This window comes from Lonchura striata, chromosome 2 (assembly GCF_046129695.1).
Source record: "Lonchura striata isolate bLonStr1 chromosome 2, bLonStr1.mat, whole genome shotgun sequence".
NCBI classification, from domain to species: Eukaryota; Metazoa; Chordata; class Aves; order Passeriformes; family Estrildidae; genus Lonchura; species Lonchura striata.
This window is the reverse complement of record NC_134604.1, coordinates 42,438,160-42,464,055: the sequence shown is the minus strand read 5'-3', so window position 1 is coordinate 42,464,055 and position 25,896 is coordinate 42,438,160. Positions and strand designations below refer to the sequence as shown.

Genomic DNA, 25,896 nt, shown 5'->3' with positions numbered 1-25,896 from the left:
ATGAAAGTGGGAAATCTCCCATTTCTCCTATTATCATGTGCAGCACTTTCTTGTGCTTTTCCTGCAAATAGAAGGCAGACAAAGGAAGAAGGCTTGCAGCTTATCCAGGTGAGGAAGGCAGAGCTCTGGGGAGATGTTTAGGTACTGTTGCACATCCATGGCAGTCTGTGTAACTGGTATCGAGCAGCCAAAAAGCAAGTAGAATAAATAACTGATTGAATATTTCTCAAAATAGGTGTGTGGTGAGAAAGACTACTTTAGCACCATGTTATTTTACTTTTTTTTAGTGACCAATTAAATTCGATGATGAATTCTTCTGTGTTAGTTTTACAAATAATTAAATTTCTGTGTCAGGGGTTGGTTTGTAGTTCAGGTAAAAATGTGGTTATTTATATGACTTGTGATATTATGAAACATATCTCCTCATGAGGTAAGTTTAGTATATTTTCCTGAACTAATACTGTCTAAAATGTGGGGAAACAGGATACAACTACTGAAAATTTATATTCAGTTATGTATTTCAAATTGCTTCCTTTAAAGGATTCCAGGTAACCTTGGGGGCAGGGTAAGTGAAGGACACACTATCAGAAAATAATCTATTAAACAAATGCTAATTTTAAATGTATTTTGATAACTACAAAATGTTTATAATGATAATACAATGGAAAAAAGCTACCATTAAGAGAAAAATATTCATGCAGGCTTTAACAAACTATTATCCATGCTGCCATAAAACAGAAAGATAAGTAGCAAAGAATACATGACTGACTGGTGTTAATTCAATGTCTTAAAAGCTTCAAAAGCAAACATCATTGATTGTTCTAAGCTTTGGGTTTGTTTGGGTTTTTTCCATTAGAATTACCTGGAAAATTATTATGGCTTTAAGAAAGATGGAGAACCTTTTGTTTGGAAAAGTAATAATGCAATGACCCAAAAACTAAAAGAAATGCAGGAATTCTTTGGACTGGAGGTGACAGGAAAATTGGATTCTGGCACTTTGGATTTGGTACAGAAACACCGCTGCGGAGTCCCTGATGTAGCTGGGTTCTCCACCTTTGCAGGAGAGCCAAAATGGACAAAACATGTCCTGACATACAGGTAATCACAATGGAATTCTTCATGTCAAGACAGTGTGAAGTACAGGGTGAGTGGCAACAACACAACTTGTTCTCTCCTGTATTTCAAAGGATAGTAAACTACACACCAGACCTGCGTCCAGCAGATGTCAACGCAGCGATCGAGAAAGCGTTACGTGTCTGGAGCAGAGTGACCCCGCTAAGATTCATCAAGAAGGACAGAGGAGATGCAGACATAATGATCTCCTTCGCAGCCAGAGGTAAATCTCTATGTGACCATTAGGAGTTATTGCCAAGTTACTGCCTACATGGAGCAGCTCACCTGGAATGATTTCTCCTGCACATAGCACATGTGGAGATCAATGTCCAGTTGAACAAGCAGACAGAAAAATACAGCCCTTGCTCAAGGTGCTATGGTTACAACTCTTGACAGGCTTTGGGGGAGGGCATAGAGGCAGATGAAGAGGAAGAGGAAGAAAATTTAGGGAGCTGCCAGTAGTTCACTGAGTCTATACCTGCTGTGTGCTGCTCAATGTGTGCACCTTAGTCAGCTGTGTTTGGGGTTTGCTCCTCAGGTCACAATGACTTCATCCCCTTTGATGGCCCAGGAGGCTCCCTGGCCCATGCCTATGCACCTGGCAAGGACTTTGGTGGAGATGCTCACTTTGATGAGGATGAAACATGGACCAAAAGCACAGAAGGTAGGTAATTCAGTTCTCCAAGCCCTTCCTGAAGCAAATTGCACATGGAATCAAGGGTGCAGTGTCTGTCTCCTCTCTTTCTTAAGAAGTGTTTAAATTGCCACTGATTTGAAGGAGCATATGGTTTGCATAGTTATAAAAAGCCTCTGAATCTCTGTTTTAAGAAGTTAAGGCCCCAGCTCAGCTTCTGCCATGCACTGGGGGGAGCTTTATTTGTAAGGGTGGCCCACTTTTTCCCACTCCTCAAACCTCTTCCTCCACAGTTACCTCACTTGCACTGGCCCAGGATCCTTCTTCTACATTGAGTTCTGCAGGATCTACACACTATTTCCCCTATAATGATTCCATTATTTTTACTTCTGACCAGAATTTCATCTCCAACCAAATTTCCCACAATAAGTTTGTTTGCTTGGGCAAGCAGTTTTGAAAGCTTCTGCCCTACCTTATGCTCTTCATGTTTTTCAGGACAAATACAAAGACAGCTCTCCTGTTATGTGTTTTGTTTGATGTTTTCAGGCACGAACCTATTTTATGTTGCTGCGCATGAGTTTGGTCATTCACTGGGACTTTCCCATTCCAAAGACCCCAATGCTCTGATGTATCCAGTTTACAGGAAATTTGACCCATCAGTACTCCTTCTTAATCAAGATGATATTACTGGCATACAGTACCTCTATGGTAATTCAAAATTTTTCATCAACTTCTGCCTGTAATTTCAATGACTTCAGATACCTTTCTGTACTGGACATACGTCAATGAGTCCACACTATAATTTCTTCCATAAACTGCTTCTTTTAGGATCATCTCCCAACACAAACAATGATCAAACAGAATCTACTGGGATAAAAGACCCAGCTGAGTCAAAAGATCCTGCATTGCCAAATAGCTGCAGCTCTAATTTGACGTTTGATGCTGTCACCAGTTTCCGTGGAGAAATAATGTTCTTTAAAGACAAGTAAGTCAGCTTCTGAAAGTAAAATACCTGAGTGCCACTTTTTAAATTATGCCCCACAGCACAGAAGTATAACTTTAATTAGAATATCAGCCATTTCAGACAGGAAGACAAGACAAGGAATCAGAAAAAAAGATGGAAAATAAAAACAAAGATGGTGGTGGAGAAATGAAGAGAGATAAGTATAAGGAGGAGGATGACCTTTGGAACAGGGGATGCTATAAATAGAGTGGGAGAAAATGACTCCTCTGCAAACATGTGCTGTTTTCACTTCAGGCTATAAGCAAGTATCAAATGTTCAGCATTTGGGAGAGTTCAGCTTTGGCAAAACACATCACAAACTCTGGGACACTTCAGAGCCTCTTTGCTGTCCTTGCTTTGAGAGACCTGAGGGCTTACCAGCCCTGATAAAACACCTGCTTGAAGAGCCCCTGTAGTGAGGATTTAGTATATGAATAAAAGCAAAGGAAAATTGGGGTTTTGTTACCCAAGTCTTACCACGTATCAGCCTTGTGAAACAGGTCTTTCTAAGCTCCACTTCTGCATAAGGGGAAATAAATGTTTTGACAAAACAGTTCATCTGACCTATTTTAGATGTCTACATCAAGAAGAGAGCTATCCCACCCTGGAAATAACAGTCTTTACATTAAGTTTACAGGGAATGTAGTGTGACTAACTCAGGCACATAGCTGGATTTGATCAGATAAAAATTGCCCTGGTTTCATCATGTGGTTTCATGCATTAGTGAGTGTGAACATCCAATTTTATTTAAAACCTGTTCTGTACTTACACAAGGCATATTTGGCGCAAACATCCAGCAGTCAGAACAGCTGATTTTGAGTTGATATCTTCATTCTGGCCACGGCTGCCACCTGGTGTTGATGCTGCATATGAAATTGCTGAAAAAGATGAAATGGTCATTTTTAAAGGTAAAATGTTGTCTTTTTATTTTCCCGTGTTGTCTTCCCCAGTAGCCTAGAGAGTTTGCATCTGGCTTCAAAAACACTTAAGTTCTTTCTGTAGGATTCTGCAATCTTGGATTTAGTCCAATAAATTGGTGTGTTTCAATCACAGAAATAATAAAATTATTGTCCAAGTAAAAGAACACATATCTTATTTTTTAATATCCACATTGAAAATTTTCCCTGCCAAAATAAATTTCATTATTTTTTCTTCTGGTAAATTTTCCATTGAATTTAAGAATGATACTAGTATTAATATGAAGAAAGACTGAAATTTCAGTTTTCAGAAAAAGTAATGTGGAGAACTATTGCTTTTGTTTTTTTCTTTTTTGTCTCTAGAGCTATTTTCAGTTTCAAGTAACCATCAGTTTTCATGAAAAGATTGTGCCATTTTCAGAAGAAGATTCTCACAACATGTTACCAACTTTTGTTAATAGGGAATGAATTCTGGGTTGTGAGAGGAGATACCATACTTCCTGGATACCCCCAAAACCTCTACAACCTGGGCTTTTCAAAGGATGTTTCCAAAATTGATGCTGCTTTTCATAATGGAATTGAGGGGACAACATATTACTTCATAGCAGACAAATTTTGGAGGTAATATTTCCTCTGGTACTTTTCTAAATGGAAGCAAACATAATCACATAATCAATATCCTGTCATGATTTAGGATGCATTAGTCAGACACTTTGGGTGATCTCTTTCAGTGTCACAACTGCCTGTAGAAAAATATTTGAAAGGAGGTAGAGCAGTGCTTTTAGTTTTCCTTTTAGTTAATTTAACAGTTCATTTGTTTATTTGTTTGTTTGTTTTCATTTAGCTGTCTTGGTTAAAATGTCATTGTACAATTCCACAAATCATCTCAGGAAATCAGGCAGAAGTTCACTATTCACATACCAAATAAGTTCCTGTGGAGTACAAAGGAGAATGTCACCCACTTTCCAGTTACTAACAGAAAGTTCCATAAAGTTGCTGATAAATACCATGTACTGCAAAGAATTATGTGCTGTGCATGGTTATTATTCTTTTCTTTTCAATCCCATCCCTACTGATCAAGTTTGTCTTACAGGACATACAGCCAAAGAAGGTGCTCCTGTAATGGAAGCAGTAAACAACCTGAATTATTTTAGATTAACAACAAAACTTCTTTTACCTTCCACCACAATGTCCAAACAATTGTATATACAAAGATCACTCTAGAGAATCACTCTAGAGAATTATTCAGCCACATATCTGTACTTTAAGCAGAAGATCAGACTTCCCCATTTTAGGTCAAACTCTCGTAACTTGAATGATTAAGAGTTTGATCATTAAATCTCCTGTTAAGGAAATTATAGAAGGCAAAAGCTTTTACAAGCCTTCTTATTCCAGCACTGATAGATGAACCACATTTCACCAAAAATGTAATAGCTTGCTGTATATAACTTAAGTAAATTGACTTAAAATACCTTACAACTTCAGAAAAAGCCCAGATTTTTCCTGATAAACCTTTCTTACAGAAATATAATGTGAAAGAAATCTTTTTATAATATATTATATATCACACCTTTAGGCATGGTCTCTTAGAAAAATAAAAAACAGATTCATGGTGATAGTTGCAATATTAGGTATTCTTAGGTGGAGTAAAGAGAACCAATTCATCCATTGCAGCTAATAAAGTGATAACAAATTTATGGCCAATTGTGTCTCTTTCTACACTACCAAATGGCACTGAAAATCTTCAAGGAATTTGGTTAGCTGTTGATAGGTAGAAGATAATGAGCTGAGAGGAATTAATCATGAGTTGTTTGCAAGTTTCACTGACTTCTGTTTGTTCATCATTTTTCTCAGTTATGATGAAAGAAGTCAGTTTATGGATAGGAAGTCATTACTGATAAGAGATGCCTTTCCAGGAATCAATGGGAAGATCGATGCTGTTTTTCAACAAGAAAGTGAGTAACTATTCTTGCTAAAATCTATAAGAAATGCTCAATGGGATAGGGTGGACAGTGCTTAGGGAGATACAGGCACTTCTACATGCTGCTCAGAACCCATAGGATGACCAACAGGACCCTGAAGCAGTCACATAACACTCCCATGCTTCACTTTACCCCCTTGAAAAATGGTGATGTCACCTTTGGTGACAGCTGCACATCTGGAAAGGCCAGCTCTAAGGGAGAGATGTGTCTGTATTCATGCTGATGTGCACATCACACCATGAAGTTCAACACTCCACACAGTGACATCTCAGTAACGAAAGGTGTACCACTCACAGCCTGTCCCTCTGACATAAAACAGTCAGCACCAGCTTCTCCTGCAGGAGGGTGAGTGTTACTTAGACATGGAAATGCTGGACTAGACTTGAGGATACATTCACACTGCCACATGTCGCAGCTTCCCAGTTGCCTCCTTGCTTCTCATCTGCTGCTCATCCAAACCCTTGCAAGTTAATTGTTTCATAGCAAATCTTACTTCTTCATCCTAAATGAGTCTCACACACAGTGCTGAGACACTCCACTGCCAAGAGGGCAGTGTGGACATGACTAGCCCAGGCTGGACCTCTCCTTCCCTGCACGGTATCTGGCAGCACCCATCAAACATCCTGCTCACACCTTGCTGTGCTCTGTGCCACACTGGTCTGTGTAATACCTAACCACAGGTGGCTAGAAATGCAGCCTGCTGAGGGGGTGCAGCACAGCTGGAGTGTAAGAGTAGATATTTTAAACTAAAGAAATGCACAGGATACATCCTTTGCAGACTGACCTTGTGGGGCTCATCAAGTACATGATGCAGCGCGTGCATGGCTGGTTTGCTGTGGAGTGTGTCTCCATGCTGCTGGGCCATGTGTTGCAGAGGTTACACCTGGGAGTAGATGCTGTTGGCAGCATAATTATATCCAAAGGTTGCTTTGAGCTCTTTGAGGATGTTGTTAAAGTGTACTAACCATTATATCTGCAATATCATAATTCATCTGGTATGGGTTTTTATTGTTTGTTTTTTTTTTTTCTAGACTTCCTTTATTTCTTCAGTGGAAGAAAGCAATTTGAGTTTGACCTTAATAAGAAGAGAGTTACACGCTTCCTGAAGACAAACTTCTGGTTTCCATGCTAATAAAATGAAATCTGTAATGGTGTTGGAAAGAATGTACTGTTCTTGTGATAGAAAAGCTTTTCCTTTATAACTATGTAAAATGTAAAGGTACTTCAGCACCAGTCAGCAGGTATCAGTCCCTGCATAACCTGTGTTTCTTTAAATAACAGAACAGTATTTAACATATCGATGTGCGCATACATATGTAGTTAACATGAGCCTGGCTAGCTTACCAAAAAACAACACAGTTTCTACTTTTGATACAAAATTGTGATTGTGATTATTATTTCTGACATCTTCTTTTCACTCTTCTTGCCATACAACACCCTACACAGAGCCCTGCCTGGAGCCAGGAGTTCATGAGGAAGAGCATCTCTCTTCCTAAAGCTAGGATTACTTTCAACCTGTTTTAGATATTTCAAAGCTAAGCAAGAAGACTTAGTGCTCATAGTTACAGTGAGACATATAGGAGTTCCAGAGAGCAATCCCTCCCAGCATGAGGGGTGTTGAGAGGTAGAAGTTCTTTTCTTACAATGACTGGAGAGGCAGTTTATGTTGGACAACTGATTATACAAGGCTTAATTTAAGTGTGACGAATTCTACCCTAAACTATTCATTGATATATGCAATTTCCTGCACAGTGTGCTCTCACGGAGGTTGGAGAAGATGACCCTACTGTTGTCCCTCCCAACCTTACCCATTCTGTGAGCAAATGCTCATTTCCACAGACATAGGAGCAGAGGGGCACACTGGCATGTAGGGAAAACCCAGGCACCACTGACCTGACTCTGTTCTCTCCAGTTTTCCCTGGGAAGTGCCCACTGGCAGGGGGACCCCCGTCATGTGTCAGTGAGAAGGTTCCCATCACCTCACCTTAGGGGTCGGGGCTGACAAGGATCAGTATCCCGGGTAAGAGTATTTGCACTTTTCCTACAATTTATTTTGTCATGCTCAAAGGGGACTATGGAAATGCTCAAAATTTATTGTAAGTTGGTTACTAGAAAGAAGAAAGGCAAGGAAATTAGAGGATCAAGATAGATTTGGGAGGAAAGGGAAAATAGGGGATAAGTGCATAAGAGGGATTGGTTCTGTGCAAACAGACTGTAGTCAGCTGCTTCTTTAGCCATGCCCTGCATGTTTGATCCTGTCTTCTCAGTAAATCATTCCTTGTGTGTGAATGAGATCTTTCTGTGTGAGCTTGGGTGAGGTTCAAGCTGGACTGGCTGCTAAGGAGCTTAAGAGAGCCGAATGCCAGCAGCTGTAGCATGTCTGCAAACTACAGGGCATGAATGCTCCTGGGGATACGGGAGGTGCAAGGCCAGCTGCTCTCCTGGGAGGGCTGTGTGTCTCACAGCAGCTCCTGAGGGTCTCCACACTGTGTTGGTATTTCCATATTGGTGCTTCACCGTGGGAGAGAAGTTCTCATCAGAGGGAGGTGAGAAATGGGGTGGTACCACGACTCCTGTTCGTATTTGCCCAAGCGCTCCATGGTTTCTTTCTGTCATGGTCTCTGTGGCCAGTCTCATGGCTCTCTGGGCCCAGGGGGCAGACCTGAACCAGCTGCCAGCTCAATACTACAGACATAATCTACCTGATGCTGAAGCCACATATTGCTTGAGGCCCACAGTTATTCACATGGACAGCTAGTAAGATCTAAGGTATTAGAGAAGGTATCCTCTCTTTCAGGCATGTAAAAATATCTCTCCCAACACCCCATGTCCCTTCCTCATAAAACAACATCCCTCCAAAAAGGTTAACTACTGAGAAAAAATAATTATTCTATTTGATCCTGCTTCTCCATGAATCACAGAATCACCGAATGACTGAGGTTAGTTGGGCCACCAGATTTTATCATGTTCAACCCTCTCTGTTCAAGGCCACCTAGAGTGGGCTACTGAGTCTCTAGATGGCTTTTGGGGATGCTGCTTTTACACAAAGGAGAGACTCCACCACCTCACTGGGCAACCTGTGACAACATTCTCTCACTCTCACAGTAAAATAAGTGTTTCCTGATGTTGAGAGGGACCCTCCCATGTTTCAGTTTGTGCCCATTATCTCCAGTCCTATTAGGACAAGGTGATTGTATTCTATTTATGCATAAAATTGTACTACAAGATTGCAATGAGATATTTCTACACACTTTATGCAACCTTTTTTCTGATGCATTTTTAAAACCCCTGGTAGCAGGGCTACTCAAGTGGGGCACTCCAGTGACTGAGGAATCTTTATCTGAATTTTATTAGGGTCAAAAATGTATACTGGCATTGTCAGACTTGGAAGACAAATACTGCTGCCACACCTGCTGTAAAGGTGGCAAACAAGGCTTTGCTGTCCAAGCAGAACTAAAGGTAAATGATTAATTTTAATCACAACACCTCAAAAAAAGGAAATTAGTTAGTAGCTCTGGTCAGTGTCTGATATTGCTGAGGTCAGAGAAGTAGGTTCAAGCCTTGTAACTTGAAAGTTTCTATTGAATTGATCAGAAAATATTTCTGTGCTGTTTATTTATTTCTTATTAGACTCATTGTACTGTTCCTGTTTTCTAATTCTGTATTTCCTTCATGTGTCTGGTGTGGCTTTTTGATTGGTCTTGCAGCTGCAAGTTTTAATCAGTCCATGGTCTCAGCTACAACAATGAAAGTTAAAAAGATGCATGAACATCTCGGCTCACACTTTATAGTGTTTGTTTGGTTGTTTTTTGTTGGTTTTTTTTTTTTGGGTTGGGGTGTTTTTCTTTATTTGGTTTTAGTTTTTGTTCATTTACTTGTTTTGGCTTCTTCAAGAAGTTTCTAACTCTTCTGCTTTGAATAGTTTTCTTTTGTTGTTCCTACTGCTAATGTTCTTCTGTGGTGTCTGTGCTTTGCACATCACTTCCATTGTGGATATCAGCATGAGACCATGTTCTTTAAAATGGGATAATCTCTTCCAGTGCTGATCTATCCAACTTTCTTTTGGAAATATTGTCTTTCAGATGATATTATAGCTCTCAGAACAAAGCTGGCTGGTCCTAGACCTTTCATTATTGCTTTCTAGTTTTCTGGCTGTCACATATTTATCCAACTAGTTCTTCTTTGGGGGTTTTTGAATTATTTCTGATTAGTTGGAGCTCTTTCTTTATCTATTTCTGTGCACACAGATAGTCATACCAATTGTGAATATGAAGTCTTAGATCTGTGGTAGAAGTAGAACCTAGCTGACTTGAGTACTATCTGTCTTAATATAGTTTAGCTGGTTTAGTGTCATATATTGATATAATTTTTTCTCCACAATTCTTACTTTAAAAATCTCCCATATCACTAACAAGACAGCCTGACCATTTGAGTGAAAACAGGCTTTTGAACTGAAGGTGATTGACATGTATTCAATATCCTGTGCTCTTCTAAAATACAGTTTGAGACCTAGGCTCAGAGTTAAATACATTCTTTGTCTGTGGTACACTTTGTCCAAGCAATCCAATTATAGTTTTCTCAATCTTCTAAACACATCAGATTTTCCATGTTCTAGCCAATTTCTACCCTATTTGCATAAAAAATTGCGTGAAGACAAAAGCATCTCTCACAAGAAACGTCACTCTCGAATTCAGATCACAAGAATTTCTCTGTTTTCTTCTGTGTTTTACATATACTGATCTTATTTGTTAGAGTTTCCACCCACTTGTCTTGGAGGGTATTTTGCCTACATCTGAATGTATATATTTGCCTTTTGCTTTTCAAGGACTCCATAGCACAACCATCAGACACAATTAAGAAGGTCCAACATGGATGTCCCAACACTATCTAACTAAGGGGAAAAACTGTTTGGCTTGCAAGTTCATTTTCTTGCTATTTATTGTTTTTCTTCAGTTTCATACATTCATCCCACCTAGAAGGGACAAATGACCTTTGATATTTTTCTTGGCAGGATTACAAATATATGATCAAACGAGGTGCTGACCAGAACTGAAAGACATTGTGTAGTGACTTAAACACGCAGACTAAGAGCAGAGAGTTTACCACCTCAGTAAACCAGACAAAGGTAACTGATAAGTCCTGGCAGAGCAGAGTAAGATTAAAATTAGTCCATTTAAATATTGTCTGCAATAACTTGTTCTAGTGAGATGTTTGGTTTGGTTAATGGAAAAGCTGTGGGGGAAAAAAAGCTTTCTCAGTAGCAGAAGCAGAGGGTTCAGAAGTGTTTAAGACAACCCAGAGCTGCAACAATGCATGTCTTAGGTGCCATTGATACTATAGAGAAAATACTAAAACTGCCAAGGAGCAGACTTTGTTTCCAGATTATTCTCTGGCAGCCTCTGAATTTCCATCTGACTGCCAGGAGGAAAACTACCTTTGCAGGTTCACAAGCAGTAGCTGCCTCGTGGAGCGTTTTGGCATTTGTGCCATGTATCCAGCTGGGGGGATGTGGACTTATAGGAGTTCCAGTATGTCCCAAATGGTGCAGAACCCCAAATATGCAGAAATATGCAGATTTCATTTGTAGATCAGTGTGGACACATTGATTTCATCTTGCTGCCTCTTTCGGGACAAGTCTTTCATCTGCACAGCTTTCATGATAACCACTTAGTCTACAGGCAAAGGGCTTCAGGTTAATGCCAGTAATGCTGGCTCTGCAGAGGATCCCAAGGCCTATCTGCCATCAGGGAAATCAAGACTTGGGCACAGCAGACCAGATTCCCATCCCAGGTAACAGCCCAATTGCAAAGATGAAGAATGTAATTTGATTTTCCAGTCTTGAGGAAACAGGTGCTTGGCATGGAAAGTGGCACTCTTTCCCTTCTCCTTTTACTGAAGTCATTGATGATGCCATGTCTGAGACTGTGTCAGTCACTGAGGTGTAACACAGGTGCTGTTCCACTGTGGGACTGGTCACACTGAATGGCTTTTCTACAATAGGTTATTTAGAACTGATTCAGCACCTGTCATCCTGAGCCCTATCACAGTGGCCTTTGGACTTCCGAGTGATTTGAACTATAGAACTGTGCTCCTAACACTGCCCAGCACTGCACCCTGGTTTGTAAACCGAGTGACTGATCATTCTCTTGGAGCAGTACCAACAGCATTCTATCAAGGAAGTGTTTAACACTAGGTGATGTGAAGCCATGAGCTTGTGCAAACTTCAAGACAACTGATTTGGACGCTTGCCTTTGGCTGTTTCATCTCAGTATTAAAATGTACTTGGTTCATTCCTCAGGAACCCTCTAACTTCAAGCAAATATCTGGCAATCAGTAGAATATTGCTACACAGTGGCACGACTTACATTTTGACACACTGGACTTCACGTGAAAAGTGACATCCTCCAAAGAAAATAGCTTGTTTCAGGATAATACTGCAGAAAGATTTTTATTTTGTTGTTTCAAAATAGATTGGAAAGATGTTAGAAGATAAGGATATATATAAGAGCACAGAATGGGCAGAAAAAACTTCCTGTGGGAATGATGATTATTTTGTAGTGCAACCTGCGATTGAGAAAGCACTTGCTAACATCATTGTGACAAATTGTAACAATAAACAATTCTTAGAATTATGTTTGGATTTTTGTAACATTAAAATTACATAACTACCAATCAATGTTCCCTTTTCTACAGTAATTTTGTAGTGAGAGACTTGATTTAGGGAAACCCCACAATGATTCACACTGTGACTTTATTTTTGCATTATTCAGTCAGGGGTGTGGGTGGAAGTCATTAGAACATGTTACCAGAGATAGCTAGGGGAAAGGAGAAATAGCTTCAAGAGTGAAATCCAAGCCCTAGGTAAGTGAGGTACAAAGTAAATCAATATCACTGAGACAGAAAATTGTTCAGGGCTGGGAAATTATTCTGGGGAAATGTCTCTTCTTAATGCCTCTACTGAAATATCTTTTTTAGTTAATGCTGAAAAGGGAAATAATGCTGGGTAGACCTCTGGCAGTTCTTACATTCCTGTGAAGACCTTGAGAGTGAGGAGCAGTCAGTGGAGTACCTAGAAAAGGGACATTTTTGCAGTCTCTTGTCTCAACACAAGGAGCAAGGGCATAGTTTTGTGGAAGAGGAAGTGTAAAAATAAAGCGGGATTATTGCTAATACAGGGAGACACAAATCTGTACTGCTTGAGTGTACACTGGAAAAACCCTTTAAAGCATTGGCTTAACATCTGTGCCACCTCCTCTTCCTTAGCAGTAGCTTAGTAAATGGGTACCAGATCTAGCAGGGTAATTCAGGGTGAGTGAGGCACTGATCATTTTGGTCCAGACAAGAGCTGCCTCTGAAGAGCTGTTGAGGATAGGTAAGTGTAAAGCCTCCATCTCTTGGATTGCATGGAGATTTTCCATGTAAGCACCTCTGGAAGAGCTCTGCTATGAAGACAGACTGAGAAAGCTGGGAAGAGAAGGAACATATTATAGTGGACTTCCAGTACTTAAGAGTACTTAAAGAGGTTTAGGGTCTTTTTACAGGGGTAGGTAGTGAAAGGACAAGGGCAAGCGGTTTCCAGATTAAAATACAAGAGATTTAGGTTAAATCTTGGGAAGAGGTTCTTTACTTGGAGTGTGGTAAGGCCCTGGAACAGTTGCCACAGAAGTTGTGGATGTCCCATCCCTGGAAGTGTCCAAGACCAGGTTGGATGGAGCTTTGAGTAACCTGGTCTAGTGGAAGGTATTCCTACCTATGGTAAAGGGGTTGGAACTAGATGACCATTAAGGTTTCTTCCAATCCAAACCATTCTATGATTCTAAATTTCTATGATTTTAAACAAACTCCAAGCAGGGACAGTGTGTTTGGAGTTGTCCAGATCTGGTACCCTGACATACTGAGGCTGCTGCAGCTCCCTGACCCCAGGTCCAGCAGTGAGGCTGTGCTTGTATCCCAGCAGGTACATATACATGTGCATATGTACCCAAAGGACTTGTGTGCACTCTGGTGTCTTTCCAGTCACACCACCACTGACAGAGGGGCCTCCAGGCCCAGCCCCACCCCAGAGGCCCTCACTGAGATGCCCCAGAAAAGATAGAGCCACTCACATAGGAAAATAATTGGAAATGCAGTTTAGTGAGAGGCCAAGCAGTGCCAGTCAAATGTAGGTGCAACACAATGGTCCTGTGAGAAAAAATAGGAACTGTGCAGACATTAATTGTCACTCAGTAACAACTCTCATGAGACTTTCTCCTCTGATGAGGTCTCAGTTTTTTGGCATTTGGTCTCCTTGGTCTCCTTCTGTTGGGATTTGAGCCTTTGTCAGAAGGCAAGTGCTTGAGAAGGAGAAGGTGGTGCTGTGCTAGCTGACACACCATGGCAAAACAGATGACTGAAACTTGTCCTTCCCTTGTGTGGCTTCAAGGGAGCTCGAAGGGGGTTCTGAAGAACATGCAGTAGGAAGTCAGTGCAGATGGTGAAATGGGAGATGACTTTGTAGCCCAACACCATGGAAATTCCCAAGACAGGGGCATGACACTGCTTCTGTTTCCTCTTCCTGATGCTGCTTAAAATTTTTCACTCCTCAAATGCACAGAGCTCCCACAGCTAGTGCTGAAGTCCAGGATTTTCTAGTCCTTCCACTGTCTGCCTTGGAAAATACTTTTCCCAGGAGCAATGTAAGCTCTGCTGAATCTAGATGTAATTAGGGGCTGATACACTACAGTGAGTATGCACTCTCATGTACATCTCATATTAAATAGATTCTTTTTCATATTTGGGAAAGCAAGTAAAGAATCTCCCAGTATAATTGAAATAATGACATTTATTTGTATTTCTCCCTCTCACACTAACATTTACTGTTTCTCATTTAAGGTTTACAGGGAAGGTCTTTACTTCCAATAAGGACAGAAACATCAAAACCATCCTGAAAGATATTCAGCCTGTACCTGACAGCCTGCAGTGTTAGCAAACACACAATCCCTTCAGGCCAATTACTCTGATGCTTGCAGTTAGAAATGTTTCCCTCAGTTTAGGGGTCTACACTGTCCAGGTTATTTGAACTTCTCATATCACTGCTAAGGACCTGGCCAATACAGTCAATGTCATAAGAGAAATTCTTCTCATTTAGAAGTCCATGTAATGTGGTCAGTTGAATCACTCTAGAATTCATTGTCCAAAATGGGAACTTGGAGACCCAAATAAATTACAGATATCAACACAACAAAACACTTAAAGCAGATTTCACGGGATTATTAATTTGTCTGTATTTCAGACATCCACCCAGGGCTGGCTGCCATGGCACACAAGCTATGGAGACCTGCATCATTCCAGGGCAAATGCAGATAATTTGTGATTCCCTAGAGAATTTCAGGTAACACTAATGTTAAGGCAGCTGAATCCCAGTCTAAACTTAATCACTGTTGTTTAAGACCACATTAGGGTCTTGGAGACTGGAGGCTGCTAAATTTTGTTAAAAAGCTTCCTTATATTTACCAGCTTTTATCATGGCTCATCTCACTCTTCCTTCCATGAAATAATGATCACATGTTAAAAAATGGTTACTTTAATCTTCTTCTTCCACACTGATGAAAATTCCTATTGTCTTTCATGATGTCTTTTCCTCTCATAATCTCACTCTGCCTGAATCAAAACACACTATTACAGCAGAGACCTTATCCTTGCTGGAAAGAGTAGAAATGATACTTACTATACAAATGGGAACCTAGATTACACATGCCAGTATGATGACCAAAATTGTTAATATCGGGAAAAACTGTTTAATCATTTTAGCACTCACTTTTACTATCGTAAGATTGTTTTAGATAGAACTGGTAGATAACTGTTAGATGATAGTCTTTTATTTTGATATTATGTTTTGCTACATAATATTATATAGTATGCTAAAGATAAAATCATATGTAGCATAATTTGATTAATTATCACGCAATTTATTATGTTGCTCTTAAATCTTATTTCTCATTATTTCTCCAGTTTGTCAAAACCTGGTGCCATAAATAGTCTAAATTCATGATTCAAAAAAGCCGTATGAAATGTAACTCAACATTTTACCTGAAAAACATTTCCTTATTTGTTAAGCATGCTATAAAATTAGCCAAACCAGAAGACTTGGGCAAAATGAGGATAGTAATATTAGTTAAACACCTTGCGTCACTACCTGATGATGAAACTGTTGTGCATCATTTTTACTAATCAGAGGATATTATACAGCATGAGTCAGGCTGTCAGTGATTTACTATCAGCTATATAAACACAGCTGAGAAGTGTTGCTCAGTAGCTCAAGAGTGAAACTGAGGCACACAACCTTAGATGAGGATGAAGACCTTTGCAATTCTCCTGTCACTATATGTGGCTATCTCCTCTGCATTTCCTGTGGCTCCAGAAGCAGAAGATGAAAGAAAAACCCTACAGCTTGTAGAGGTAAGTATTTTTTCAGTGCATATCTAAGGGAAACATGAAGTATTCTGAGTGATAACTATATTTGCAATTCACAGAATATGGATGGAAACTAAAGATGTGCCATTTTGCAGAGGTTTTAGGAGAAAGTTTTTCCTATCAGCTAGAAAATGTGTTAAAATTATGAGGAACTTATTTACTCAAAAGTCATCTGAATATTCTATATTTCACTTTTGGTGTTGCCAGTAAAGTAATAACAAAACTACTGAGGCATGAGTTCTAGCAGGAACAGTCAAACTCAGCAACAATTTACATTTCAAAATGTGCTTTGAAACTTGTGATATGGCTGATCTTAATAATATAAGGAAGGAAACTTGTTTGAAGCAGGCAGGTTTTTCTGTGTTTTGGCTGAAGAGATCTCTTGCAGCATATTTTGGAAAAAGGGAACACACATAGACACAATATAATTTGTTGTAGACAAAATTCTTGAAATTCAGTAGGAAGGCCTGAGTTTCTAGTATCATATTCTGTAGCTAAAAATAAAAGGCATGATTTGCCAAGTCTGACTCTGTAGCAGTAGTCACCTTCTTTGGTGGGAGTCCCAGCTGTGTGGACTGCCAGCCTCACTGCCAGCCTCAATTTCCTTGCATGAGACCAGTTATAAGCTTCCTTGTAGGCTTTGTTGTTAGAGTAATTGAGTACAGTAAATAATGTAGAATTAATTATTAATAGTAAATATTAGATTTTTCAAGACATTTCTTGATATATTTCATCAGTGAAACAGCAAATTCAGAAAACCATAGGAAAATTGTACTGAAGAAAAGAGGTTATTGTTGGTCCTGGTAAACACAGGGCATGTCAATATGAGAATAGGTTAAGATTACATAGTAAATGTTAAGTGTGACCAAAGACAGTACTGATAAGTCACAATGCTCTTTTTTTTTTTTTTTTTTTTTTTTTTTAACTATGCTTCAGCGTTATCTACAGAATTTCTATGACCTTCAAAAGGATCGCCATCCCCATTTAAGAAGTGGTGGTGAAAACCCTCTTGCTGCGAAACTCAAGGAAATGCAGTCATTCTTCGGACTAGAAGTGACTGGAAAACCTGATCTTGACACATTGGAGGTGATGAAAAAACCCAGATGTGGTGTACCTGATGTGGAGCAATATGCATTCACACCAGGGAATCCCAAATGGAAAAGAAATAATCTGACATACAGGTAATCTTTCCTAATCTGGTTCAAAAAGGTATAAATCTAGCACATTGACTTTGCAGTGGGGGGGTCTGAAGGAATCATATTATGCCATATATGGACATGCAGAGTGGTTTAGTGATCTCTGGAAGAATACAAATACTTTAGAAGGCAGTATCTAAAACAAAGCCCTTATTAATTTTCATTCATGAAAGATACGTCTTAGTTTTTTTTATAAACAATAGGAATATTTTTCTAAACAATGTGTTGGGTTTTCTTTGAAGGATTTTGAATTACACCCCAAAGATGAGACGAGCTGATGTAGATGAAGCAGTCAGAAGAGCTCTCAATGTCTGGAGCAACGTGACACCATTGACATTCCAAAAGGTTGAGGGCGAAATAGCAGATATAATGATCTCTTTTGCATATAGAGGTAATAATGATAGTGCAGCATATTAAATACCCATCTGAAGTTATAGAAGTAACTTAGTAATTAGTAATTAACTATTTTTTTACCTCTTCATTTTAGACCACCGTGACAATTCTCCTTTTGATGGTCCCAATGGACAGCTGGCTCATGCATTCCAGCCTGGTGAAGGTCTTGGTGGAGATGTGCATATGGATGAGGAGGAAGCTTGGACAAAAGATGGAAGAGGTAACTTTTGTAGCTGAATCTGTATTGTTTTAACCTCATATGGTCTTACCTCATGTGATGTTAACTATTTATTGAGCCTGGCTACAGGTAGAAAAGTGACCAAAAGGGACAGAACTTTTAATTTATAATTGCTTGCCCTTTCTTTGTTATTGTTTTTTACTGCCACTTTTAGGCATGAACTTGCAGAAAATATATTTTTTTAGATCATAGTGGCATTTATAATGTCATATAAATATTTATGTCATAAATACTTATAATGATTTAGGTTTATAGTGATTTTAGGGTCAGCACTTTAAAATACTTTTCTTGTTCAGAAGCAATACTACTTGTTCAGAAGAAAGCTAAAACTTCGATACAGGGAAATCTGTTGGTAGACTTCTGAAGACAAATTCTTTCTTTTTCTTAACCTAACACTTCAAAGTTTAGTGCTAACTAGGTTGTTCCAATTGTCACCAAAACTGTAATCTCATTGTTTGTTTTTAAGTTCTTTTTTCTTTTGGATCACTGCCAACAATCTCTCATCATGGGCATGATCCTAGATGTGAGCAGTTTATGTGATAGCGAGCAAAACAACTCATGTTTAAGCCAAAAGGACACTAGAGAAATGACAATGAGAACACAATAAAGGCCAAACATTCTTCACATACTCATACAGGTCTTCTGTAAAAATGTTTTTTTGTTTTTATGATGATAGAATTACTTCAGTACCTCTAGTGTATATTCGTTTCCCATTTAGTCAGTCATGCCGAGTATTTTATGCTGTTTCATATATTTTTCATCCTACAGGCTACAATTTGTTCATTGTTCTTGCCCATGAGCTCGGCCATTCGCTGGGTCTGTCTCATTCAAATGATCCTGGAGCACTGATGTATCCAACTTACTCCTACACCGACCCCAGTGAATTCCGTCTTCCTCAGGATGACATTGATGGAATTCAGGCCATCTATGGTAAGAAATATTATATTTATTTAATATTTCTACTTGGGAGGCTGGTAAATGGCAAAATTAAGGTATTTTATATTCCACCAAAATGAGTTTATCAGTTTCTGAAAAATGGATAACAAAAGTCAGAAAATTTCTGGAAGCTAACTTCAGCTGAAGTCCAGTTCTGCAAAAATCTCATTTTGAAAAGGTGAACACAACTGGTTTTATCGACATTAGAATTCTGCATTTAATGACAGACTCTTACTTTAAAATTGTGTCCTTTTTCTTTCTGTATAAAACATGTTTTCTGGGTCCTCAGAGACCTTCTGAACACTCCTTATATTTCTCCATACTAAATGATAAATACTTATCCTACAGGACGGGCTAATGCTGCTGTGCAGCCAACAGGACCCATAACTCCAGAAGCTTGTGACCCAAATCTGACATTTGATTCTATTACTACCCTACGTGGAGAAATATTCTTCTTCAAGGGCAGGTAAAAACAATGAGCATATATATTATTTCTTTAAAATATTCACTAGTTTAAAAAAATCCATGAGGGAAAACTGTTAGAAGAGCCCTGTTTGACAAGAGCAGGGAAGGTGGCAGGAGCTTGCAGGTTGTTTTCCAGCTTTCCTATGACTGTGCCCACCACTTATCTCTGAAATAAATTTAAAAAAACAGCAAAGCAAGAGCACCCATGTATCTGTTAGCAATGTGCCCATGGGTCCCACACTCATCCTCAGTACAGGAGCAGGGACAGAAGTGAAAACACTTCCAGGGAGGACATCTGAGACTTACTGCCCTAAGAGAAGTAGAAAGTCTTATATTCAATTTTTAGCACATAATTGAGGTGCTGAAATTACCGATGTCTTTGCTCTAGATTTCTTTAACACTCAGTGGACAGGGGTATTCACATCTCCTCTCTGTTGTACTCCAGGAGCTGTAATAATTATTTTGAATTTTTGATAGGAGTGGAATTATTTTATGACTTAAATTTTGTTTAAAACAGATACATGCTGCGCAAACATCCTGAAAGGACAGAGACAGAGCTCAATTTTATCTCACTGTTCTGGCCAAGGTTACCATCAGGAATTCAAGCTGCTTATGAAAATGTTGAGACTGATGAAATTACAATTTTTAAAGGTAATTGAATCAGAAGGTCTCCACTTTTTCTGACCTGTTATTTCCTGCTCCTTATAAACTATGTAGTTACAGAAGTTAAAGTGTTTTTAAGGAAGTTGAACAGATAATCTTACAATTCTGAAAATAATTACCAGAGAATCATATTGCTGGAACGGATCTCAAGAGGTCATAGTCTAGAAAAATTTCCCCTCTGTTATAGTTAATGCCCTGAAAAAACAAGTTATGAAAAGAGCTGCCCTTCTTCAGGTCTAGTTCTCTTCAGGTAACAGCACTTCATTTTGTGCAGAAGGATTTTTACTGATTCAATTGACAAATACAGGCCTTTTTATGCTACACTTGCTGATATGCTTATTAGTATTTGTTGTATTTTGAAAAAAAATGAAAAAAAAATTGTAGTGTGAGAGGGAAATTGTTCACTGAAAAATCAGTCCTTCTTTTTCAAGATCTCAAATACCCTTGAAATATCTCAAGTAAATTCATTATGCGCATACTATAGTATATGACCTATTACCATATATAAGTATGTTCATGGCATCTAAAATTACCAAAGCATTTTGCTTAGACATGTGCTTTCCTTAATAGTTTAATTTTATATATATTGCCGAGTTTTCAAAATATTATATGGCTCTATAATCAAATAGCATATTACAGGAATTTAACAAATTCAGTATCCCAATCCATGGTCAATGGTTTAACTCATCAACCTCTAGCCCTCCCCAGGTTGTTATCCAGAAATATGCCTTATATTAATTTTATTTTTAATTCTGGGAAAAGTTCTGTCCAACACACTTCATGATTCTAATGTTTTATTTATAAAAAGAAAAGCTATTTTCCTTGTCTTCATTATTTAGTCCCACTGTAAGAATTAGAAACATTTTCTAAAGTAGTGAACTGAAAAGAATAATATGACATCTAGATACATTGTCTTCCAGACATCTAAAACACAGGTAAATTATTTTATAAATAGCAAAAACAAATGAAACTTGCTTGTATTTTTCAGAGGATAAATATTGGGTCATCAGGGGATATGATGTTCTACCTGGCTATCCCAAACCAATCTATCGCTTTGGGTTCCCAAAGACTGTTAAAAGAGTTAATGCAGCTTACAATGATGAAGCCACAGGGAAAACATACTTCTTTGTAGCTGACAGATACTGGAGGTAAGACTTAATGTTAATTTACCAGAACAAATGTTTTCATTTCCCTGGGACTGATCTATCACTATACAGTTTGAGTGGATCAATGTTTAAACAGGCATATTCCAGAAATATAAATTTGTTTCTTTGGAGTTTAAAAAAAAATTAGGCATTTCCTAGAAAATGTCACCCCTTCATCAGAATTTTTTTTTTCCCAAATATTAGATTCCTGTAGCATGTGAATGAAAAGTTGCCCAATAAAAAAGAGTCAATTTCTATTATATTACTCACTTTTGCTCCACAACAGTGCTGCTTTTTTGTGCTATGCTGTCATAGCATCCACTTTTAATTCACTTTTCAAACAAAATGAACCATCAGTGCAAAGTGCTGTAATTTAATTCCTCTATGAAGTAATTATAAGTATTCTCCAATTTTAAAGTTGCTTGTGTTTCTAATGGAAGCTCTTGACAAATTTCAGAGAGCAATTTTGTTTAAGTCCATTACTGGCACTAATTCAACTATAGTTTAAGACTGTGCTACTGTCTTCTCTGAAGTTTTATGTTTTGTTTTTATGTTTGACTGGATATTCAGTGCTTTGAAATGGAAATTCATTTTATGGCTAGGGTTCTGATACTCCATAACACATAATTTCAGAAAAACATATATAAATTTCTGAGATTTCACAAAACCTGTGTTTCCTGGGTCCCTGAGAACATTGTGACAAACTTTACTACAGATAAGATTTCCAAATTTCTGAGAAATCTCTAAGAGAAACTTAATAAGAAGAATCAAAAGCTACTTAAGTTAATCTCTATGAGACTTCTTAGTAACAATAGAGTTGCATGTAAGAATTTGCTTTTGACTTTCACAATAATGTCTGTTCCTCATAAATTGTAATGATATGTCTTCTTCTAAGATATGATGAAAACAAAAAATCCATGGATCATGGTTATCCCAGGAAAATAGTCTCTGACTTTGGAAACATTGGCAGGGTTGATGCTGCTTTCCAGAAAGATGGTGAGTGAAACTTACCTTTAACCTGTGTTTATGTGAATGTTTCTGCTTCTACAGATAGAATAATTTTTTCAAAAAGCTACTATTAACCTTAATGAAAAGGAAATTAAAAATATCAAGTATACATGGACTGTCTAGAGTGGGGATTTTTTTTTCCAAAACAGTGGAAAAAGTCAACTATTAAATAACTGGATAAAATTTTACTTCTAGGCTATGTGTACTTCTTCCATGGAACAACCCAGTTCAAGTTTGATCCTCGTGCCAAACGGATTGTTCGACAAATGAAGAGCACCAGCTGGTTTAATTGTTAATTGCAATGGTTTTTTCATATGTACACTGAATGTTTTTATCTGCTGCATTTTTCAGCATTTCATGATTCTCAGGTCAGAACAGTTTTCTGTTCAAATTCTATAGCAGTATAGTATTAATAATTATTTATTTTAAGCCAAATAAATTTATATAATTTATCACAACTTCTCCTGTAATGGTCAGGTTTCCTAATAAATTATGTTTCTTATATAATTTTGTTCTTGATGTCTTTTCTGCTCTGATGCTCAAGAGCCAGATCTAGCTTTCAAACACTAAAAAATGTATTCTGGCAGGAAATGTCAGGTTTTTTCACAATGACAGAGAAAGGAGGATACACTTGTCTCTGAACCCCCCACTCTTCAAAAACCCTGGTGAAAATCTGATATTAATTAGTTGGGGCTCATTATCATCGGTGTACAGATCTACTTCCACTTTTTCCCCGCTTCCCCTCTTAGACTGCTCTCCAAGGTGTACATATTTACAACTGTAGGCAGATGGGTGGGGGGCAGGGGAGAAGGAATATTCTCATGTTTTTGGGTTTAGGAACTGGTTCTAAGTCCAGAAATGCAGAAATATAGATTAGAAAGGACCCCTGAGATAACAAACAAGTCACTTGCTCTCAAAGGTAGCCACATCATATAACAAACAATTAGACTTCTTTAATCAAGGCTCTTTCTACTCTCTTACTACTCTAGTAGTTACTAAATCCCACCTAATTCCAGTGGGTTAGAGAATCAAGGAGTTTGTTTAAAAGATTAAAATTCTTGGCCAATAAAACCTCTGATTCAAAGATTCATAAAAAGGACAGCTTGATTTCCAGCTTAACCACATTTTCTGCAAAAATCCTCAATTAAAATGGCATTTGAAGAGTTATTCACTTTCTCTTTAGTCTTTGTAGCTCAGCTGATAACATTAGAAGCCATATGAACAGAACAAAAATTATTATATTTTATATCTGTATAATTCAACAGACTTCAGATGAAGGTTTAAGCTTAGGGGAATAAAAGTTATTGTATTTTGAGGAAATAAGGTATAGTCTCATAAAAACATATCTGTTTCATTTTTTTCATTTCTTATCTGTCTGTATTAGAAGGCTATTAAATTTTATCATTCATAAATACAGAACAGACTTGGTAGTTCTTATTTTTATTAAATTCAGTATAGATCAGACTTAATACTATTGAAAGATAAGAAATTGTATAATTGAAAATTAATTTCATCATATACTTCATAAAACCTACAAAAATATTACAAAATAATACAAAATAAATTGCAGCAAATCAAAAGCTTTAATTAAGAAGTTCATTTATTGAATCCTGTTTTCACAAGGTGTTATAGGTACTAGTTCTTTAATATGAATGACAATTAAACCAAAAATTGTTTTTGTGGAATATAAATCTAAATTGATTTTGTTGTGTTCTGCTTTTTCAGCAGAAATGGTCTACAAATATAACACAAGATTTACAAGTAAAGATAATATTTCTTACTAGAACAATTTATATTAAAAAATAAAAACTGGGGGCATATGTTCCCTGCACATATGAAGTAAAAGCATAGGATCTCAAGGTGATGTCAAAAGAGCTTCTCAGATTTAGTGCAGAATGCTAGTCCCTCAAATATTGGTAAGCATTCATGGGGCAGTGAAAATGTTACATGAGAGATGAGGGGTAAGGAGGTGGTTATATTTTAGAGGAAAAAGAGATAAAGGGTGATTTACAGACCATGGATGATGTAGTTAAAAATAGGATGAAGTTTCTAATACACTAATACACAGACTATTTTTAGCCTTTGACTTTTTGCATCCTGTCCAAATTTTAGTTGCCAGACACTGTTTTGAAATTTACTTTGTGAATTTCCCATGAGCAGGAAGACAAGAGCTCAACATGAAGTGATTCCTTTGTGAGAAATCTGTCCCGTGCTTATGTGAGAGCACATTTCCTCTGCCTGCGGGAGCGCAGTGGTTGCTCCATCCCAGCCACGCCATGAAGAGGAGGGCACATCTGGTGACAGCTGATCTCGTCTTCATTCAGGCACAAAGCAGCTTTCAGGAATTAGGAATTAGGGTGCTTTGTCCATAAAATTGCCTGTCGTTTTCTTTTTCCCTTTTAATAAGTTTTCCTCTCTTTGCTAATTACTGTACTATGTTAAAATACTGTACCTCTCACCAGGGCCTTGCTACAGGTGTGGTGTGTAATTGTAGCCCTCGTAGCCTAGTCCTAATGGCATCAGGAAGGCAGATTTGCCCAGCCAGGAATTCAATTTCCTAAGCGTGTTTAGTGCATTAGTGGCTCTGTAAGGTCTCCTAGTAACCCATGCATGTATGAAACAGGACTCCTGGGAGCCCATCACTTCCTAAAGGCCCACAGAGGTCACACTGTCCCTAGGGACCATGGTTGAGTCCTGCCCTCACACACTGCAGTCTGCTAAAAGTCCATGAGGAGTCAAAGACATACATGGACCATTTGCCTTTGCCCCCTGTTTTTCACTCAGGATGAGTAAAAATTTAATTTTATTGGCTCTGTGGAAGGACTGAGCCTGAAGAGTAGTGGTGCAACTCTTCTGCCTGAGCAGTTCTCTAGTGCCATTAAGGTGCCTAAAAGTTTCCAACTGGCTTCCAACTACAGGTCTAGAAGCCACAGGTCCCCTCTAGGTTATGGATCACAGCCACCAGCATTACTTTCTTTTTAGAGATCTGTCTTATATTTTTAAATTGATATATTGGTTTGTCTCAAAGTTTTCAAAGCTAGAGGGAATGACCGCAGTGCTACAGTCTGATTGTGTTCATGCATATGTCACAAAAGACACTGTTCAGGGCTTTTGTACAAAGCATATTTTCCCATGGCACTAGAATACCTTTTTGAAAAACATGTTTCAGCTGATATTAGTTTAATTTGATAGAAAAATCAAGAACTATGGGGAGATTTGATATTAACGGGGAGAAGTGTTTTCCTTGCTTTCCACTGTGGCTATCAGATCCCCACAGCTGTCTGCTATGTTGCATTGAAGGACAGAGACAATAAGAGCAGCTAGGTTAAGATCAGCTGCATCTAACTCTATGTATTTATTAATTAAGCTTTCTTCTACAGAAAACAGAGAAATACTTTTCTCTGGAGAGTGATTCAACCAACTTAGAATCATGTCATCTGACCGCTACAATGTCTTCATTCAATGTAGAGAAGTTGAAACCTCTAATTTAAACTACATTTTTAATTTCAGCTAATATTATTGTTTGTTCAGAAGACATTTGAGTGACAAATGATGGAGATCTACATCACAGAAAACACCACCAGGGTTTCGCAACATGTCCATCTACATAACACAGCAGCCAGTTCCCACTGCCCAAGGTAGAGAGACCGGAAAAGGTTCACAAGCGATGTTTCACAAGTATGTCTATAGCTGGCCTTGGGGTCTGGGAAAAGAAGAAGCTGTACAAGCAGCTTCTGCTTATGGTTTCTGA

At 38.3% G+C, this 25,896-nt stretch overlaps 2 protein-coding genes across 2 annotated transcripts; both read left to right on the top strand.

Moving 5' to 3' along the window:
• Positions 1 to 6,781, top strand: LOC110470043 (stromelysin-1-like). Its single transcript, XM_077790865.1, has 10 exons — positions 1 to 108; positions 857 to 1,098; positions 1,188 to 1,336; positions 1,652 to 1,777; positions 2,294 to 2,455; positions 2,576 to 2,732; positions 3,525 to 3,658; positions 4,129 to 4,288; positions 5,522 to 5,622; positions 6,681 to 6,781. Exons 1-10 carry the CDS (start codon positions 1 to 3, stop codon positions 6,779 to 6,781), a joined length of 1,440 nt encoding a protein of 479 aa, XP_077646991.1.
• Positions 6,782 to 17,048: 10,267 nt separating this feature from the next.
• Positions 17,049 to 22,441, top strand: LOC110470054 (interstitial collagenase-like). The gene is made up of 9 exons (XM_021529404.3): positions 17,049 to 17,282; positions 17,540 to 17,688; positions 17,785 to 17,910; positions 18,697 to 18,858; positions 19,213 to 19,330; positions 19,847 to 19,980; positions 20,981 to 21,140; positions 22,033 to 22,133; positions 22,341 to 22,441. The coding sequence occupies exons 1-9, from the start codon at positions 17,131 to 17,133 to the stop codon at positions 22,439 to 22,441; spliced, it is 1,203 nt and encodes a 400-aa protein (XP_021385079.2). The 5' UTR covers positions 17,049 to 17,130.
• The last annotated feature ends 3,455 nt before the right edge of the window (positions 22,442 to 25,896 follow it).